Source organism: Galleria mellonella, unplaced genomic scaffold, assembly GCF_026898425.1.
Source record: "Galleria mellonella isolate WM207_F2 unplaced genomic scaffold, CSIRO_AGI_GalMel_v1 utg424, whole genome shotgun sequence".
Taxonomy (NCBI): domain Eukaryota; kingdom Metazoa; phylum Arthropoda; class Insecta; order Lepidoptera; family Pyralidae; genus Galleria; species Galleria mellonella.
The window spans coordinates 392,324-414,266 of NW_026442097.1; the positions used below are offsets into that span (position 1 = coordinate 392,324).

The following is a 21,943-nucleotide window of genomic DNA, read 5'->3' on the forward strand; positions in this document are numbered from 1 at the left end:
GAACACGTAGAGGTCGACCTAATAAGGCATATTGCTAGCAATGTGGCTGTCAAACTCCATTGCTAACAATCCGTTTCCCCCCTCCTGTATTGATTTTGTATTGATAATTCATGCCACCATTTTTATTTGCATTGTTTTGTCCTAATTGAGATAACAAACAAGCTGACGTCTGGTAGGAAAGTACTCTAATACCATAGATAAACGGTGAGAGATGACAAAAATCAAATGCGAAAAACAATTACCAGTGTAAAATCTAATTTCGATGGTGTCTTTTAAGTGGCGCGCGAACAGTGTTGCCAGATCAGAATTAAAGGCGCTGATAAATTTTTAAATTAATCTAGACAAATCTGTACAATTACAGATTTTTTTTAATGTTAATAAATAAATCTGAGTGAAAGAAATAAAAAAAAAACACAATTATTATATGTTTAACATAAAATCAAAGTAGAATTTGTTCTCCTTTAACCAAAGGTTGTCTGTAAGAGATTGCATTAAGCGATATATGTGTATATTTTAATCTGTACTTTATGCTACTGTATTACACTTGAATTGTTTATATGTTATTATTTATTTTAATGTTTCTGATGCAATAAAGAGTTAAATAAATAAATAATTGAAAGCGTCGACCAAAAGATGCCAAAAGATAATCGCGTTTCACCCTGATCAAGGGTTAGGGCCGTCGCTGGTCCTGAGCTCCATGTAATTGTCTCCGTATACCCAGTAATTCCATTGACATATGCCATAAGATGCCATCAAAACTTTTGCCCATATGCGCTAAATAATCCACGAATTTTCTGCTTTAGCTATGTTATTGATTGTTCGCCCCCAGGCCATCCTCATTTCTTCAACCAGCTGTCATGCGGGCTGGACATCATCTCCCTCGCCGGGGAGTGGCTGACCGCGGCTGCGAACACCAACATGTTCACCTACGAGATTGCGCCTGTCTTCATCCTAATGGAGAATGTCGTGCTCGAGAAGATGAGGAGCATGATCGGGTGGAAGACTGGAGACTCCATTTTGGCTCCTGGTAAGTATTTTAGACGACTACATAAAAAGAGGAGGTTTCAAATTCGAATCCAACATTTATAAACCGATTTGGAAAATTTTAAATAATATATTTCAAATAAATCATTCAAATAGGTCTCATACAAATTTCAATAATTTCAGTTCTCTGAAGACAGTAACTACTGGTTTTTAAATCAAAATCACTAGTGTTTCCACGATTGAAGTTGGTAATTTTGTTTGGGAGAGATGATAGGTGAGGATGATGTCAGATCAGTTGGCCAATCGTGGCGAATCCACCAGGAATTAACCACAACGGTTTCCAGATTATATTGCAAGGAATGAGGTTACAAGTTCCTTAACCAATAATCAGAAGTAAGTGAGAAATGATAGGTGAGGATGAAACCAGATCAGTTGTTCCATAGTGACGATTTAACCAGAAATTAACCACAAAATCTTTCTTGACTAGGTGGCTCCGTTTCCAATTTGTATGCGTTCCTGGCGGCTCGCCACCACAAATTCCCGCAGTACAAGGAGAAGGGGCTCACCAGCATCCCTGGACACCTCGTCATGTACACCTCTGATCAAGTATGTACATATTTCTCTTATATATGAACATTTTATTTTTCAGCTGGGGGCGCCGGGGCGAGCACTTTGGTCCAAATTATTCACCGGGCTCAATGAATCCCGAGTTTCTAGAAATATTTCCTTTTGGAGACCGGCATTCATGACGACGGGTTTTTTTAATCGGTGATAATGGTATGGTAACCCCGCCTGCGCTATTAGTATACACTAGTAGGGCATCAGTGAAAGAGGGAGACTTTGTACAAAAGTCGATTGCTTGGGTACCTTTGTCCTATTCGTGTTTCAACCGTGAAGCAGTTGTGGGTATTTTTAGGCAATTTACTGGGTACAGAGGAATAACACCTGAGTCCTCAGGAATGGCAACGCATGGGGGTATCATGAGCGAAACAGTATACTCTGTTATGTCCACGGTACTGCTCATGTCTATAGGTGACGGTTACCACTTTCCATCAGGTGGGCCGTCAGCTTGTCTGCCATTCTAAGTTGTATAAAAAAAAAATTATGATAGGTGAGGATGAAAAGGCAGTCAGTTAGCCCATAGTGACGAAGCAACAACAAAATAAATTAATTACGATAGTTTCCAGGCGGACCTGCTTTGAAGCCGACCTGATAAAGTATATTGATAGCAATGGGAACTAACCTAATGATAACGGATGGGGGGAAAGGGATTATTAGTAATGAAGAATCCCATTGCTAGCAATATACTCAACCAGGTCGACCTCCTCGCGGTTCTCCCTGGAAACTATCATGGTTAATTCCTGATGAATTCATCATGATGGGCTAACTGGCCTGTTTTCATTCTCATCTATCACCCTTCACTGGTGCTCCGCTAGCGTATCCCGTTAGCGCAGGCGGGGTTACCATATCATTTTCACCCATCAAAAAAAATTATGACGGGTTAATATGGGGATTTTTTTTTATTGGATGATAATGGAATGGTAACCCGACCTGCGCTATCGGAATACGCAAGCAGGGCACCAGTAAAAGATGAGATATCATGAGGTGAGGATGAGACAGATCCATTGATTTATATTGACGAATTCATATAGACTTAACCAACATGGTTTCCAAGCGGAACTATGTGGAAGTCAACTTGTATATTGCCAGCAATTGGACTGTTATATTCCCATTACTCACAATCCCATAGACTAAACCAAGATGGTTTCCAGTTGGAACCGTGTACAGTGGAGGTCAACTTGATAAAGTATATTGCCAGCAATGGGGCTGTTATACTGCCATTACTTATAATCCCTTCCCCCTTCACGTGGGGAGCTGGTTCCTCCTTTCTTGAAGTAACATAATAATGTTTTAGCGCCCATACTACAAGCTGTGCTTAGTTCGGAATTAGATGGTTCTGCGCACTCATTTATACCATATCTTCACAGTGCCACTACTCGGTCAAGTCGTGCGCGTCTGTGTGCGGTCTGGGCACCGACTACTGTATCTGTGTGCCGTCTGATGAGCACGGCCGCATGATACCCTCGGAGCTGGAGAGGCTGGTGCGCTACCACAAGGATAGAGGGAATGTAAGTACTTGTAATTAGATCAAGAAAATTCGATTAGTTTAGGGATCAATTCGTGGATCTTAATTATGTGCTCTGAAGAATTGTTCGGATTGCTACCTGCTGCTGATTTTCACCACCGTACAACCCGCCACAAACTAAAATTTCAATCCAACCATCTGGATGAGTGGCGATCTTCCACCGTAAGGTCAAATCTCTTATAGAAATAAGCTTGTCGTTTAAAATCAGGCGCAAATGTAGCTCTCAAAAAAGGTTGTGGTCACAGCCACCCGAAAATCTTTCAATCAGAGTATGAACTCACTTTTAATCGACATAATGCATTCATACAAAGAAGATGTTCACAAAATATATGTCTAAAATTAAGACTGATTAAGATTTTGTACAGTATATAGTTCCACAGAGGCAAAGCCATGGGGCGAACACTAGTAAAATAACATAGGTCTGCACCCATGAAGCGGGGTTTTGCTAACAGTTGCCATGCTTGGCAGACAGGTTAGCAACAACAAATAGTCTTTGTTGTTGTTTTAAGACGGACTTTAATGTCCATTCCTCGACCAGTTCCCTTGGTCACCTCTAACGACACCTACGGAAAAGGAAGGGGTAAATTAATAAACCTGTAAAATATTAGGTACTCTTACGGGGCGCCAGTAAGTGATGATAGGCGAGGATGAAAGGGCAGGTCAGTTAGCATATTGTGATGAATGCCTGCCCATCTGACCATCCCTCGTCCTCCCTTTGTCGCCGCCTACGATACCAGGAAAGGAAGGAGTGGCCTACTCTAGGCTGGGATGTAACTAAAAAAAATATTGGCATATAACTAGCTCTATATCTCCTGATAAATACTCTGTCCATACCAGGTGCCATTCTTCGTGAATGCTACTTCGGGAACGACGGTGCTGGGCGCCTTTGACCCGCTGATGGAGATTGCTGACATCTGCCAGAAGTACGATATGTGGATGCATGTCGATGTAAGTATATAACATGCCACGTTATGTGAATTATAACGTTTTTTTTATACAACTTAGAATGGCAAACAAGCTGACAGCCCACCTGATGGAAAGTGGTAACCGTCGCCCATAGACATGAGCAGTACCATGGACATAACAGAGTATACTGTTTCGCTCATGATACCCCCCATGTGTTGCCATTCCTGAGGACTCGGGTGTTATTCCTCTGAACCCTGTAAATTCACGCCATATCCCACCCTTCAAACCGAAACACAGTAATGCAAACACAGCTGCTTCACGGTTGAAATACGAATGCGACAGAGGTACCCAAGCAATCGACTTTTGTACAAAGTCTCCCTCTGGTTTTTGGGGCAAGCATGTAATACCCAGTCTCCCACCCCAAAAAATGCCTAGTGTATCAGTATGTACGGGTCGTGTCTTATGGAGTTACCTTGATTGCAGGCTGCCTGGGGCGGAGGTCTGCTCTTCTCGAAGAAGTACCGTCACCCCCGTCTCACCGGTATTGAGAGGTGAGTAGTCTACAATCAAACTGTCTGCTTCGGTTTTGGTCTCGGCCAGTTTTGGTTCAAATTCATCAAGATCAAGCTTTTGACCGCGACTTCGTCCTATTGACCGCGATATGTTAATTGACCGGGGTCACTTCTCACCCTTTAAAAAATACATTAGGTCTAAAGAAGAGCAATGCATTAAATATGGGCTTTATAGCGTATTTAAGAATTAATCCAGATAATTTCCACGGGAAGTTGACTTGATATTGGTAACAGTGAAGCTGTGATCTCCATTACTCGTTAGAGAAGATCAGATGAACCCTTTCCCCCAAAACTACGGTATTTTTTTGGTAAAAATCCACCTGCGCTCTTGGTAAGCCCATTCACTCTAAACGATTACTTGAATGACAAACGTGCACGGTGTTAGTGGATCATGCGCGGGCTTTTGACGACCATGTAACTTTAGACATAGTACATTTAAATAAATACACATAACGTTAACAGAGATTTAAAAGAGTAACTGTTGAGTCTCTCAACAGATAACAACTTTACGAACCGTGCAGTAGATTTAAAAAGCAGGCGTCGCTCTTAAAATATCTCCAAAGCCTAACCGCGGTTGCCAACCCGTCTGCCAAGGGGAAAAGGATTGTTAGCAATGGAGACTGAAAAACCCATTGCTAGCAATATACCCAACCAGGTCGACCTCCTCGCGGTTCTTCCTGGAAACTATGGTTAATTCCTGATGAATTCATCATGATGGGCTAACTGGCCTGTTTTCATTCTCATCTATCACCCTTCACTGGTGCTCCGCCAGCGTATCCCGTTAGCGCAGGCGGGGTCACCATACCATTTTCACCCATCAAAAAAAAACTCGCCTGCCAAGTGTGGCAACTACTGGCAAAACCACCCTTATAGGGTAAGCTATGTTCTACAGTGGACAGTTAACGACTGAGACGATATCTTTATTTTGAGCAATACTCTGTCATTTTACCGTTCATATAACTAATCTTTAGTCATTAGCCTCATCAATCATGGCTCAGCCGCTCGCTAAATACCGCCTAGGTGTGGGGGCGCGGGGGGAGAGGGTAAATCCGGGTAAATGGAGCCGCCGCGAGCAGTGGACCGTGCGACAAGTGCGCCAGGGCTGGCACTTTTTATTTTTGTTTTCCTATTTTTCTTATTGCGATGTAAAATGATAAAAAAAATTACGATCCACTTGATGGAAGGTGGTGATTATCGAGCTAAGATAGCCCCACAGCCCAGTGTTTATACTGCGATGCACCCATTTGAACCATTATGTGCTATTCTGAATGGAACGTCACAGACACCATTATCTTCGATATTTTACTATTCCTGAGGACTAAGGTGTATATCTAAAAAACGTGTCTTTGTCCAAGTGAGTTGTATAAAACAAAAACAATTTTTTACATAGGATCATCTATTTATTAACCAAATTCCATAGAAATTCGTTCAGTCGTTTAAGCGTGCTTGAGTATAACAAACGTTCGAAAACTAATTCATAATAAATTCTTTGCCTTTTATTTCTTTTTTTTCATTTTATTTTAACTGAAAGGGTTTATTTTTATCAATATATCACAACGTTCATCATCATCATCACCCTATCATCATAATCAGCTGTTACCTGTTCACTGCTGAACATAGGCATCCTCCATTTCGTGTGGTCTTTGTCAACAGTTACCAAGCTTGGCAGGCATGTCAGCAACCGCAGTTAGGCTTAGGTGTTGTTTTAAAAGGGACGCTGCAGCCCATCCCTTGACCATTAAGTTACCTTAGTCGCCTGTTACGACACTCACACGAACGGAAGGGGTGGTCCATTCCGGGACCATACGGAAATCACAAAGCTACACAATAATCATTACCGTTAACACAATTTTCAATAAATTCAGGCAGGAACAAGGTTAGGCATGGGCGTCACAGTGTATTCTGTATTGTCTATAAAATTGTACATCATCTATAGGCGACATTTACCACTTTCAATTAGATGGATTCTCAAATTCTTTTATTTTTTTATGCAACTTAGAAACGCAAACAAACTGACGGCCCACCTTATTTGTTATTTCGAGTAAAAATATAATTAGTGATATTTGGCAACCCTAAGCTGAATGTACTCTGCTGCACTCTAGCGGCGTTTGTCGGAGTTCACACGTCAACCTATAGAAAACATACCGAGAGAGCTGTCTGTAGCTTCGACTGGCAGATTAGGCTAGGGTAGTGGGTTCGATTAATGCACCTTCATTCGAAGGGACTGTTCGAGTATTAATTTAAATCTAGTTTTATATTAATTATAAATATTTTGACTATTTAAGTTAATAATGTATGGTATGTGTATTTTTTAATTAAATACCTTTGAATTAATTTTTATATTTTTTTTTTTATATCGGTTAAACAGATGTTGCATGTTATATGTTGTATTTAACGTATGTATATATATATATATGTATATGCGTGTGTATGTGTATTTATGTATGTATGTGTATGTATGTATATATGTATATATATAATGTATATATATATATATATATAATGATTTATAATTTATTTATGTAAATATTTATTTTAACTTCTGTCTTGCACTACTACTGCCCACTCACTACTTCCTATGCCACTGCGTTAGGTTGACTGGAAGAAAAACTTTAAACAGAAAAAAAAACTAGCAAATATGAGCAGACCAATCCCCCACAGGCAGCACCCGTTCACGAGTATGACGGATTGTTGCATCACCATCCTCACAACCGTTACTTGATTTCTTATTTGATTTCTTAACTGTTCAGGGCCGACTCGGTGACGTGGAACCCTCACAAGCTGATGGGCACCCTGCTGCAGTGTTCTACAGTGCACTTCAAATATGAGGTGAGTTGAGGAATCCAATGATAAATTCTGTGCCTTAATTTTTTTTTTAATTTTTTTTTTTTATACAAAAATCCACAGCTCTTAAAAAATAACTTAACATGCTAAGTCTCTTATGAATACAGCCAATAACGGATTTTATTTATACAAACAAAAATTTTGATTCCAAAGCGAGGCAGGCGAATTAGAGTGGGTGTATGCAAGTAATATAAGCACATGTATGTAAGGAACCCATATATAATAGTGAGTGCCCATAAAGTTAAGTTAATTTATATATAAAATAATTAAAATCCATGTTACTACAGTTCTGAGATATTGACAGTTTTCATTCTCATGATTAAATAATACAAATTTTCACCCATCAAAAAAAAAAAAAACCAATTGTAAAGAGGGGCTAAATGTATGCGTGGGTGTATGTGTAGTGTGATATAAATAAATGTATAATAATGCGATATAAATAAATGTAAATATGTAGTGTATTTTTTTTTATACAACTTAGAATGGCAAACAAGCTGACGGCCCACCTGATGGAAAGTGGTAACCGTCGCCTATACACATGAGCAGTACCATAGACATAACAGAGTGTACTGTTTCGCCCATGATACCACCCCATGCGTTGCCATTACGAGTGCTTACGCATTAAAAAGATGCAGAATTTATAAGACAAACTAAATATAGAAGTTATAAAGGAATCACTCGTAACTATTTATCACGCGCAATTGTATGAAAAAGTTGACCTGTTTTGCTCGAAGCATTTGTATGGAGACACTCTATTTATAAACTAAGTTCTGTGCCTGTATAAAAATACTTTGTACATACATAAAGACATACATTTTTACCTTTTTTGTGTTATCTACACTAATATTATAAAGAGGAAAGATTTGTATTTTTGTGTGTATGTATGTTTGTAATGAATAAACTCAAAAACTACTTTGTCGATTTCAAAAATTCTTTCACCATTAGAAAGCCACATTCACCCTGAGTAACATAGACAACGTATATATATGTAGACTAGCGGCCCGTCCCGGCTTCGCACGGGTGGACATTTTTACAATATTTTAAAAAGTGGTTATTGTGATATAACGATAATAGTTGGACATATAGTGTCGCGAAGTTTTTTGTAGTTATTGATATTTTCTTCAATATTGTAGAACATACTTTTGTACTATCGCCAATAGTTTCCGCAGCGCACGCGACCAAAGATGTTTTATAGCATTGTATTTACACCTTGAGTTACGTTACTAATGTTTTAGTAAGGATCCATAATCTTTTCTAGCAATAAATATAGCCTATGTTACTCAGGGTGAATGTAGCTTTCTAATGGTGAAAGAATTTTTGAAATTTACAAAGTAGTTTTTGAGTTTATTCATTACAAACATACATACACACAAAAATATTTTTTTTTTCCTCTTTATAATATTAGTGTAGATGTAAGTGTACATATAATATTTAAACAAAAATTAAATAAATAAATAAAACATGGCTCTATGATTAGTATTCCTTCGCCTTCGTGACAGGGAACAAAAAACAATTGTCTCTGATTTCTGTGACAGATAAAAAATATGGGCCGTTAAATTCTTCATAACATTTAATCTAAACAATTATCTGCACCATAGCGCCATCACGCGCAGTGCCTCTGCACCTAATGGCAATTTTACTACTTAACTCTTATTACGAAAACCGCCCTTAACTTGTTAACCATAAAGTCCTTTTTAAATTACATTCTTAGATAAAAAAACAAGAATAAATTAAAGAGATATAGACTCTAGGGCATTAGAAATAAAGTTGGTTTTTAAATGAATACGTAGAGTGTAGAGGGCAAAATTGGCAACATATGTTTGTAAGTATCAGAAGAGGAATTTAATTAAACACGCCGCGTGCCGAAGCAGTGCTTAGTTAGTGATGTTACAGTGAATATTTTCTTATATCGATATTTATATTTTTTAACGCAAAGTCGAACATGCATACTAGAGGGAGACTTTGTACAAAAGTCGTTTGCTTGGGTACCTCTGTCCCATTCGTGTTTCTACTGTAAAGCAGTTGTGTTTGCATGGCTGTGTTTCGGTTTGAAGGGTGAGATATGGCGTGAATTTACAGGGTACAGAGGAATAACGCCTGAGTCCTCAGGAATGGCAACGCATAGGGGGTATCATGGGAGAAACAGTATACTCTGTTATGTCCATGGGACTGCTCATGTCTATAGGCGACAGTTACCACTTTCCGTCGGTTGGCCGTCAGCTTGTTTTCCATTCTGTGTTGCATAAAAAATATTACCTATCTTGCATCATCATACAAAATATACACCTAATAGTTATTATTGTTGATACTAGAATTCGTATTTTTTTATTTTGTGTCATAATTGTGTTTTTTTTTTAATGTGTGATAATGGAATGGTAACCCCGCCTGCGCTATCGGTATACGCTGGCGGGGCACCAGTGAAGGATGATAGATAAGAATGAAAAAAAGACAGGTCAGTTAGCCCATCGTGACGAATACACTTGGAATTCAGCACGATGGTTTCCAGGGGGACCACGGAGAGGTCGACCTGGTTGGATATATTCCTAGCAAATGGAGCTCTTAGCCACCATTACTAACAATACCTTCGCCCCCTCATAATTGTGGTTCAAAACTGAACCGAAGAACTAAGATTGTTTTTGGAAGATTTTTAACAATGTCTCCAAACTGGTGCTATTTAGAAACTGAGACTAACTAAAGTATTCATATTATACCTTTATAAACTGTAATTATTTCAGATTTTTCACTTCACAAATTTCAGAGATGAGAAAGGAAACAAGAGATGGTAACTTTTTCACATTTTCTGGCATAACTAAGAAACTACATAAAAATAAAAAAAAATAACAGTTTTAAAATGTTACTTGTCAGAGGCAAGACACACTGAAAAATAGTGGTATAAAAAAAAATTTGAATATCGACAAGTACCGAACGACTTTCGCATCACTAAAAACTTCTAGTAGGGGCGGAGTTACAGGATTTATTACTTAGCATATTGTTTTGGCGTTTACAAGGCATAATCTTATCAGCACAATGCTAAAGGAATTTATACTTTAAGCCTTATACGATTAGAACTATAATAACTTTAACACATCAGTTACAATTATAGGATCAAAGGATTTTTAACTTTATATCATTGGTATAAGGTTTATTTCAGTTTGTCGATGTTCGTAAAGGGGAGAGTGGGGTTATTTGCATTGAGGTATGCGGGTTTGAAATTCTAAAAAAGTAAGCGTATTTTTTTTAAAGAAAATGTATTTAGAACTATAATCCTGGACGGGGCAGTTTTCATCGACTGTTACCATTTTGGTGAACGTTACTCTCGAATGACATTTTGCCGAGCGTATTTTTTATGGCTAAAAATAGAATGGTTAATTCTTTTATTTGAAAAATGCAACAGCTGAGTTTATAACCGTTTTTATTGGCTGAAATTGTGTTCCGAATAGGCGGTGGAATCATGAAAAATTATATTAAAAAATGCTTAAATTTAAGTTTTTTCATTACCCGTCCACTACTCAACATTTATATAACTTTTTTTATACAACTTAGAATGGTAAACAAGCTGACGGCCACCTGATGGAAAGTGGTAACCGTCGCCTATACACATGAGCAGTACCATGGACATAACAGAGTATACTGTTTCGCCCATGATACCCCCATGCGTTGCCATTCCTGAGGACTCAGGTGTTATTCCTCTGTACCCAGTAAATTCACGCCATATCCCACCCTTCAAACCGATACACAGCCATGCAAACACAACTGCTTCACGGTAGAAACACGAATGGGACAGAGGTGCCCAAGCAAACGACTTTTGTGCAAACGACTTGACTGAATTTTTCCTATTTATCGTGTTATAGTCAATTTATTAAAAAGTTCTGTGAGAACAACATTATTTGTTTGAAGGGTGGGATATGGCGTGAATTTACTGGGTACAGAGGAATAACACCTGAGTCCTCAGGAATGGCAACGCATGGGGGGTATCATGGGCGAAACAGTATACTCTGTTATGTACATGGTACTGCTCATGTCTATAGGCGACGGTTACCACTTTCCATCAGGTGGGCCGTCAGCTTGTTTGCCATTCTAAGTTGTATAAAACAAAACACCTACGTGAACGCATAAATAGCTTATACAGTAATTTATCTTCAAACACGACCACGAATACATTATAATGTCGCGTCAGTAATGCTGCGGTACTGATCAAACAACTGCTCCGGACAGATAGCGCCGCCCCCCGGCTTCGCTTACATTACCATAATTCGCAGCGCAAATAATCGGCCGCGCTCTATCATGCTAATGTGGATTTTGAAGCCACCTCCACGAGCAGTCACTTCCATAAGGACTCAATTCACTAGAAAGGGATTGTTAGTAATGGAGACTGAGAATCCCATTGCTAGCAATATACCCAACCAGCTCCACCTCCTCGCGGTTCCCCCTGGAAACTATCATGGTTAATTCCTGATGAATTCATCATGATGGGCTAACTGGCCTGTTTTCATTCTCATCTATCATCCTTCACTGGTGCTCCGCCAGCGCATACCGTTAGCGCAGGCGGGGTTACCATACCATTTTCACCCATCAACCCACTTCAAAAAGAGAGGTGGTTGAAAGAAGAAAGAAAGAAATATTTTATTCAAATAAACTTAGATTTAGGTTCCCCTCATGCCTCAGTACTCCTGAGAATTTAAATGTACTCGTAATGCTTCTAAACACTGTACTAAAATATAAAAAGGTTTTTTTATGGGTGAAAATGGAATATATATAATAAGTAATATATATTTACATTATTATATGTATCCCATCTCTATATTTTAGAAATAATAGAATTACATCGTGCCTCCGATCAAACTGTTTATAATTACTTCTCTCCATCCAAAGGTTGCCTGGAAGAAATCGCTCTCAGCGATAAGGTCGCCCATTGTTTTCTCATTGTGATTATTTCTTGTAATTATTTATATTTATAATAAGTTTACTATTGTAATCTATTTATCTATTTTAATAAGGCACACATAGCAAATTATAACCATGTTATGTTTATATATAGGTAATTATGGTATTTATACTAGGATACAATTCAAAAACACGTGTACACAACACGATTGACATTTAGACATAACATTTGAATTTCGACACGTGGGAAACATAATAGTTAGAAAACAGCTACTCATTTATGTGTATATATATATATATATATATATATATATATATATATATATATATATATATATATATATATATATATATATATATATATAACTGTATAAAACAATATATATAATTGATATTAAATGAAATTTATACTATAAAACTATCACCACACAAGAAACACAGCCCAGCCATCCTAAACATGTCCTAAACTAACTCAATACTAGTAAAGTACAAATTCATACCAAACAGCTCTTGTACTTCCTAAATGAAAAATGACATATTTAACATGAAGCTGTCAGCTTCATGTTAAATATGTCATTTTTGGCAATATAGGATATATAGTTAAATGATCCCCACTGGAAACTGTTGTGGTAAATTCCTGAATGAATTCGTCACGGCGGCCACGCGAGCTACCCAAAGCAGACGACTTTAACAGTCTCCTCTCCCACCCAGGGCATCCTCTTGAGCTGCAACGCTATGTCAGCGGAGTACCTGTTCATGACGGACAAGATCTACGACCCGCGGTATGATACCGGAGACAAGGTGATCCAGTGTGGACGGCACAACGACATCTTCAAACTGTGGCTGCAGTGGCGCGGAAAGGTATGTCTTTATGTGACTCATCTTTTTTTTACAACACAGGAGGCAAACGAGCATGCGGCTCACTTGATGGTAAGTGGCTACCGTCGCCCATGATCACCCGCAACACCAGAAGCATTGCAGGTATGCTACCGGCCTTTTAAGAAGGAATATGCTCTTTTCTTGAAGTTTATGATATCGTATCGGTTCAGAAATATTGCTGCGGGAAGTGGATTCTAAAGAGTGCGTGCGTGGCAGAAAGTAGCTTCAAAAACGCAAGGTGGAAGATCACCACTTATTCCGATGATTGGAATGGAACTGTAGCTTATGGTGGGTTGTACGGTGGTGAAAATTAGCAGCAGGTATCAATCTGAACAATTCCTCAGAGCACTGCCCATGATAAATTCGATAAAAGATGCACAGAGCTGCAATATCTCTACGCAATTTCAGTGGATCTTATATTTTATTTGCATAAGGGATCAGCTAAGCTGCTGCATGTCGACCCACTGGGATCTTTTATGCTCCCCCTGCCTTATACCATCATTTCATAGATCCTATGTGTTACCCTAACGATATCCCGCGGTTTAAGATATCTGTAGTTCCCTGGCTCTGGATAAGCCGTTCCCAATAGACTCATACGCATACTTGCCAACAAATCACAGTTGCACATCAGCTGTTCCATGGATTCCGATTTCTCGCCGCACAGTCTGCACAGTGTGTCCGAAGATAGACACATCTTGACTAAATCTAGACTTAATTTTCACCTATCATTACCCACTAATGCCCCGCCAGCGTATACCTTAAACACAGGCGAGGTGATTATTCTAATTTTAACAAAATATTATTGATTTTTTTCCACCAGGGCACCTCAGGCTTCGAGCGACACATGGATCGCCTCATGGAGTTATCAGAGTACATGGTCCGACGTATCAAGGAGCAGCCAGACAAGTTCTACCTCATTCTGGAGCCTGAGATGGTGAACGTCTCCTTCTGGTACCTGCCGAAGCAGCTGAGGAACCTGCCCCACGATAGCAATAAGGAGATCAAGCTAGGAAAGGTGAACTAATAGATTTTTTTTTATTTTACAATTCAGGAGGCAAACGAGCATGCGGCCACCAACTCTTACGTGAACCCTACCGTAACAATATGGAATGGCCTTTCTTGAGACGTGTTTCCTTCATTTTATAACCTCGGATTCTTCAAATAAGCGCGGGAAAGTATTTAGCGAGCCGGCATAGTGTAGTCAACTGTTGAGAGTAAAGAATTATTTTTCGGTCGATTGTATTCATGGACCATATTGTCTCTGTGCGTCCCGGCATAAAATAGGCCACCCCATCCTTTCCCGTGGGTGTCGTAAGAGGCGACTAAAGAAGAGCGTGGAATGGGCGGTAGCGTCCCTCCTAAAACGTCTCTAAAAGCCTAATTGTGGTTGCTAAACCGCCTTCCAAGCGTGGAAACTTCTGGCAAACCTCCCCTTAAGGGGCTTGAAATAATAATAAAATAATGTCAAAAAAAATGTTTCTGAGTTCAATCAGAACCCTGTAATTTAAAAATTATCTTATATCATTGTGTTATCATGAAATAATTTATCGTTTTCCCAACCAGGTTTGTGCCAAACTCAAAGGCAAAATGATGCAAGCTGGCACCATAATGGTTGGATACCAGCCCGACGACAGGCGCCCCAACTTCTTCCGGAACATCATCTCCTCAGCAGCCGTGACCGAGAAAGACATAGACTTCCTACTGTCAGAGATGGACCGTTTGGGACAGGATATCATTGTGGATTAAATCAATCCTCGCCATCTTGTTGCAACGTAAGGAATATTTTTAATTGTCGAAGTTTTTGCAGAGAATTACATACCTTGGTCACATCGGATTATGTTATGCGAACTGAGTTTATGTCAGTTTGTCATAAACGCAGTACGTCACAAACTCAGTAATGATCTTGGTATATCATGCATCAGTTTGTTATAAACTCAGTTTATCACGTACTCAACTTGTCACAAACGCTACAACTGTGATTTCTTTTATTACAATTAAATTTAATAGTTTTCCCTTCCGACTGAAATAGAAACCGTGACCGTCTCTTATAGGTGAATTTATTACTTTTAATTAAGTCCCTTTCCTAATAAAATAGATTTGACTCTATCCCTTTTCCTCCCATTTAAAGCTATAAATGCAGAATACATATGATTACAGTACAATATGTATGGATAATGTACTACGCTCACTAGCAGATATTCTTAATCTGTGGTTTCAGACTATTTTTATTTATTACAGAGATTTTTATTTTGTGATTAAATAGGTACGTAATATACATATAAGTATGTGGTTGTAAAATATAATTTGGTATTCTGTCATCAACCTTATAGGCATACAAAGTATTCTTGTGCATCTACTTCTTAAAAAAAAATCCGTTTCCTTACGTCGTATGTCTGGTAATAAAAAAAAATTGATATACTTACTTATAAGTAAAATGTAGTTTTCCGTAGCTCAAATATAAAAGATTTATTAATATTTAAAACTGAATTGCATTTCTTTAAATATATAAATTCCATGTTTTGTAGTTAGTTTTGCGAAGTTTGTTGACAGTGTAAAATGTAGCCTAGTTGTTTAGATTAAATACGAAATGTGGAATTTATTGGATTAAATTTAAAATGATATTGCTGATTCTAAACTACTTTTTTTTTTCTTTGTTTATGGTAAAATATTGGAGTGCATACCCCAAAGTTCCATGTGAAAATAAAAACAAACTCTTGGTATACTTAATCTATGCCTTTAGACAAAATAAGTCTTGTTTTAAAAATTCGATTTCGAAGATGGTTGATAAAATATAAGTAACTTCTGACAATTAATAACGATTTAATATTTGTATTCATAATGTGGTCCACTTAATATTGATAATTTCACACTTATTTTGCTTCTCGACTAATGCACTGTACTATTTTTTAATAATGCACTAGTGAAGCGATTCCCGTATCGGGACAAACGCTGGACATTTGAAACGAATTGAAGAAAGAGATAGATTGTGAAAATAAATGTATTTATTCTCGTGTTAATTGGAAAAAATATAAATTTAAACTATTGTGTTTTAAACACGTAAAGATAGTCATACAAGTCCGCAGGACTGGAAATATCCACCACCAGAGTCCTTAATCTTAGCCATAGAAAAAATATAACTATTTATTTATATATATTAACCAATTGTATACCAGTTTCCACAACAATTTAAGTTCTATAATGAACTATTTTCTAGATAAAATTTATTTAAACAGGGATAAAACTGGCAGTTATAATGGTGTGCTAATTTATGGCTGTAAGGACAAAGTTCTTTTGACTATACTAGTGCGGGGAAAATTTGTGGATAAAGAAAAAAAAAAAATGGCGCGCACATAGATTAAGCGCGAAAAGTATTTTAAATAAATATTACTGGATTTGTTGATAATTGAAACGAACCGTCTGGGATTAGATATAGATGTTGTTGTGCTGTCTGTATGTTGGCTTGTTGACAATGGAGATATATTTTCTCTTACATGTAACGTGTTTGTAATTATAAATACAAAATAACCTCTTTCCATATCGTATCGTAGAATTGAAGTCATGTTTGAATTGTAACATATAGAAAAAAAATCGGAAAAGTCCTTTTGCTTGCAAATGTATTTAGTATGACGTCCCGCTTTGCCTGTATGTGGTCGCGTTGTCATTTATTCTTCGGAAATAGATATTTCATTAATAATCTTAAATATTGCACTTTAGAATGCAAACGTGTTATTAATGAAAAACTACTATTATTGACTTAAAATATACTGAGATTTTCCGACTTTTACGAAGGCAGGCCTCTTAACATTACTAGAAAAAATAGAACGCATGACTATGTACGGAGCCCATTAATTCCATAAATGTAAAAATGGTACGACGAATGAAATTGGTTTATTTATAAATATAATTTATTTAATTGATATACCCACATTTATGTATATATTAATGTAACGAAATATATTTTCAATGCTAAAAGTGCTTAGTTTTGAACGAAAAATTACGAAATTTAGTGAAAAATTAAATGTTAGAATGTTGAATGTGTTAAATTTTAATAAATAATTGGAATGTGATGTCTGCTTTATAAAATTTAATGTCTAACGTGTCTAAAAAATGAATAACGCGCGTAGCGTGTACGGTATCTCATAATTATTATAAGAACATAGAATATTATATAGGGTACAAAATTTATATACATTTAACTCGTTTATTATATTAATTTTAATAAAAAAAAATGTGCAACACAACAAAGTTTTTTTTTTTTAATTTTATTAAAATCTCGTTGAATAGATACAATTTTTGTGATATATCAAGTAGATATACCATATATAGTATATAAATTTACACCCTATATATTAATGTGTCGCTTCTACTCTAATATATTTTCATATTTATTGTTATTTTTATGATTGATGACAAATATATAATTTAATTATTTAAAAAATAAATACGAGTAGAAATGCCACATAAACTAATATCGTCATAATTGTAGAATAAAAGGTTTTTAAACAAAAAATAAATAAATTCATATAAATGAGAGAGTAAGTACATATTGTACTTATTGTCATCGCCTCCCCATAGACTGCCATAATAATTATCCTAAGCAACTTGTATCCATTGTCTCCCAATATGTATGAAAATATATTATGCTTATTTGCAATAGAATTTAATTTCTCTATCACGTGACCTGTGTACTAACAATTTAACATACAAAACCTCTGAATTTATTGTATTTATCTCTGTACAAAACCGCCGTAAAGTCTCTGTAAAAACACAGGCTCGATTGTCTATGGTAATGATTGAGCTGTTTGTAACACATTCTGAACGGATAAAAAAAATAACCTGTCAAGTAGACTTCCCGCCAAAAATACTTTTATAAAGTTTCAACTTTTTTTTTATATTTCCTGTCCTGGAAACGAGTCTTTCAAGCCTTATTATCTGAGTAGTTATAATGCTGATTATTTCCAGATTATTCTACTGTTATGACGTAGATAGATTAAAATAATTATATTGTTAATGTAAAATAATATCAGTCACATAATATACGACACATATCTCCCGTTTGCCAATTAAATATTTTACACGTAGTTTTGGCCTAAAACGCTTCGGTGTCTCAGTATTGAAATTATCTTTTATCTTTTCTTACTTATTGAAAATAAATGCTCGTTTATATGTATTAGGTATATTTTTGTAATATAACCAATTGGTTGTGTTATATTTTTCAATTTAAGTAAATACTTAATTTAAGTAATTTAGATTAATGAATTGCGAGCAACGTGAATTAGTTACATGTACTTGTTTAGGTGTAAACTAGGCGTGGGTAATGTAAGTATCGCTCTGACATACTATATATTGGATTTCTCTGGACATAGATGGTGGAAAATGGTCATCACCCATTTCGATATTGTCATATATTAATTTTAAGCGGCTGCTATATTTCCATATTATATATTGTCAAATCAACATAGTATATATCCGTTATTGAGCCAATATACAGTTATTATAGTAACAATATATAGATTATGCTATATTATATATTACCCATCTCTAGTGTAATCCCATGAAAAAGACAATTTTCACGAATAACGCCATCTAACTGTGAAACAATTAATTTTAAGAGAAAATATTATTGTGTAAACGCGCAATAAATAGTTACTCACATTTCTCTCATTCGCCGGTAGATGTCTATGTAACGCATACAGTAATAAGAAATAAGGTAAATTAATATCTAATTGTAAGTGGTCATATTTATTTAGCCGATCAACTGGTAAATATAAATGGCAAACAAATCTCTCGATAGATTCGTGGTGTACATGTTGATTTCTCGTTGTAACTCTTACAAGCATATCTATCGAGATATTTCTTGGCCGTTTGTTTAGAGGGGGTTATATTTTTTGTTATTATATTATGGTATTTATTACATTTTTTTTTTATTCGTAAATACTCCCAGATTGGTTTTATACTTCTTTTAAAGAATGTTATTGAATTAAAAAATTATTTAAAATGAAATACTTAATTTAATTATGAAAAATAATTCTTGAAAGTTAACGCGTAAATTGGTGGTAAGTAATCAAGAATTACTTAATTCATGCATATTCTTAATGGGGGCTTCCAATAAGTTAGAACTTAGGGCTTTCGTTATAAACGTCACTAGTTGGCGCCACTAGCGCTTGTTAATATGTCAGAGCACAGAAAAAATATGTACTCACCAAATATCGAAAGGAAGGTTTGCTAAAAACGACATTTTGACATGTTAATAATAAATAAATAAGGGAAATTATTATATAGAACAATTGTATGCGATATTATTTAAATAGGCAAAGAGAAAGGGACAAATTGTATACCAATCGTTTTATTTATCACTTAATATAAAGAGAAATATTAAAATGTATAGTACCTACCGTCATAGAATAAAAGGATATTACTGCCGATTGCTTGGGTACCTCTGTCCCATTCATGTTTCAACCGTGAAGCAGTTGTGTCTGCATGGCTGTGTTTCGGTTGGAAGGGTGGGATATGGCGTGAATTTACTGGGTACAGAGGAATAACACCTGAGTCCTCAGGAATGGCAACGCATGGGGGGTATCATGGGCGAAACAGTATACTCTGTTATGTCCACGGTTCTGCTCATGTCTATATACGACGGTTACCACTTTCCATCAGGTGGGCCGTCAGCTTGTTTGCCATTCTAAGTTGTATAAAAGGTTTCGTTTTCTCTTTTTTTATTAATTTCTGAACTATTGTTTTCATTATTATAGTAATTCTATTTTATATTTAAAATTACTATGCGCGTCTGTCTATTTTTACCAAACAACTTCTTACTTCTTTTAAACAATTCAAAGGAATTTCAACTTTTGAAGGTCTTACTGTGATTTCGACACGAATATTTTTTTGTGGATGAATTCTAAATATGTAGATACGAGTCCTGATTATATTATTACTCGTAGGAAACCGAGGCGAGTCGCTAATCCATTGTGAGATTAGTATATTAGGGAATAAGTACATAATGACAATAAGTTAACAAATAAGTAAAGTTACATCAGTTGAGAGTGCAGCGCCAACTAGTGACGGAAGTAGAGAAACAATGGTATGGATATAATTTTTATGAAATACAGATCTATTTATTAAATAATTTTTAGATATATTTCACGCTAAGTTGTAAATATAAGATGCGATAAATATGTGACGATGACAATAGAAAGAGTAGATTAGCGTTCGCGGGGCGATATCACCCGCTTCGTGTGCGACGTCGGTTAGTTTGCCGATGTTTAATGTTTTTTAGGTGGAGAGACGGTGGACAAGCTTTAATTATTACTTATTTTTCTTTAGAAATAAAGAATACATTGAACGACAATGCGATAATATTACACTTTTAACGATAAACAATTGAAACAAATTTTATATTTCTTGTTGCCAATATGGCTGCCATTCAGCATGTGCTGCAGAAAATTTATTGCAACAGTCCATATATATGTATATAATCAATATTAATTTATTACCTATGTTTGCTTCGTGATTATATATTTTGTATTCTGATTGAAACTTGTCGCCGGCTCTCGTGCCATTTTATTTTGTGACAGCTAGTGCCACCTAGCGGTATATAGTAAATTGTTTAAAAGATACGAGAAATACATATTTTTTGGCGATCGAAGTGAAACTGTCAGTCAAATTATAAATTATTAAATGTAAATATATCTAGATGTGCGTGTCCAATGTTCTCGTTTAATAATACGCTAATGTTTTGCGCTTATATATGTTAAAGGAATCGTTAAACGAAAACTATGTTTAATATAGTAACATATAAAATATTATGTCAATGTAGGTACATGAAAATTACATTGAGGTTAATAAACTGTGCAGTAGTCTTTAAAAGACAAAATATCCGCCACTGGACAACAGATGGCGCTATATTCAAAAATGTGCTTCCATCTCGTGTGAAGAAAATATATTCTCAATGTCAATTATAATAGGAAAATGGCTTCCAATATGTCTTCCGTAAGATTTTACGTGATAATTATATTTTGCCAGTTCATAGTTTGTTTCTAAATGTATTTAAACATAAGTTATTAGAATATAAAATGTTAGAATTTCGAAAACTTTAGTGTTTAGAGCTATATATATATATATACCTATTGTTCACTTTTTGATCACTTACAATGTGTAACAAACTCAAAACTATATCCTATTATGATTGTTGCTATATGTAAAAACCTGTATAACCAATAAATGGTATTGTTGTTAGTTTTTGGTCGTTTGGAATTATTCCTAATTGTATCCCGAGAACTAGCACATGGTCGTATTACGGTTTTGACTAGCCTTTCTTGAAAAATGGACTCGTACAAAAATACATTTTTTTTATACAACTTAGAATGGCAAACAAGCTGACGGCCCACCTGATGGAAAGTGGTAACCGTCGCCTATAGACATGAGCAGCACCATGGACATAACAGAGTATACTGTTTCGCCCATGATACCCCCATGCGTTGCCATTCCTGAGGACTCAGGTGTTATTTCTCTGTACCCAGTAAATTCACGCCATATCCCACCCTTTAAACCGAAACACAGCCATGCAAACACAACTGCTTCACGGAAGAAACACGAATGGAACAGAGGTACCCAAGCAATCGACTTTTGTACAAAGTCTCCCTGACGGCCCACCTGATGGAAAATCGTAACCGTCACTTATAGACACGAACAGCAACATGGACGCGTCTACAAAGTACAGGAATACACA

General features: G+C 36.3%; 1 protein-coding gene across 3 annotated transcripts in view; it reads left to right on the forward strand.

Annotated features, from left to right (window-relative positions):
- LOC113512207 (glutamate decarboxylase) overlaps positions 1 to 21,431 on the forward strand; it is an 84,240-nt gene extending 62,809 nt beyond the window's left edge. For all 3 annotated transcript variants that reach the window (XM_052898401.1, XM_052898400.1, XM_052898402.1), the window contains 9 exons: positions 830 to 1,027; positions 1,472 to 1,590; positions 2,973 to 3,113; positions 3,968 to 4,078; positions 4,520 to 4,587; positions 7,359 to 7,437; positions 13,048 to 13,197; positions 14,036 to 14,230; positions 14,779 to 21,431. In XM_052898401.1, coding sequence (XP_052754361.1) covers positions 830 to 1,027; positions 1,472 to 1,590; positions 2,973 to 3,113; positions 3,968 to 4,078; positions 4,520 to 4,587; positions 7,359 to 7,437; positions 13,048 to 13,197; positions 14,036 to 14,230; positions 14,779 to 14,961 — 1,244 coding nt within the window. In that variant the 3' untranslated portion in view covers positions 14,962 to 21,431. The remainder of the gene's footprint in view (positions 1 to 829; positions 1,028 to 1,471; positions 1,591 to 2,972; positions 3,114 to 3,967; positions 4,079 to 4,519; positions 4,588 to 7,358; positions 7,438 to 13,047; positions 13,198 to 14,035; positions 14,231 to 14,778) is intronic.
- The last annotated feature ends 512 nt before the right edge of the window (positions 21,432 to 21,943 follow it).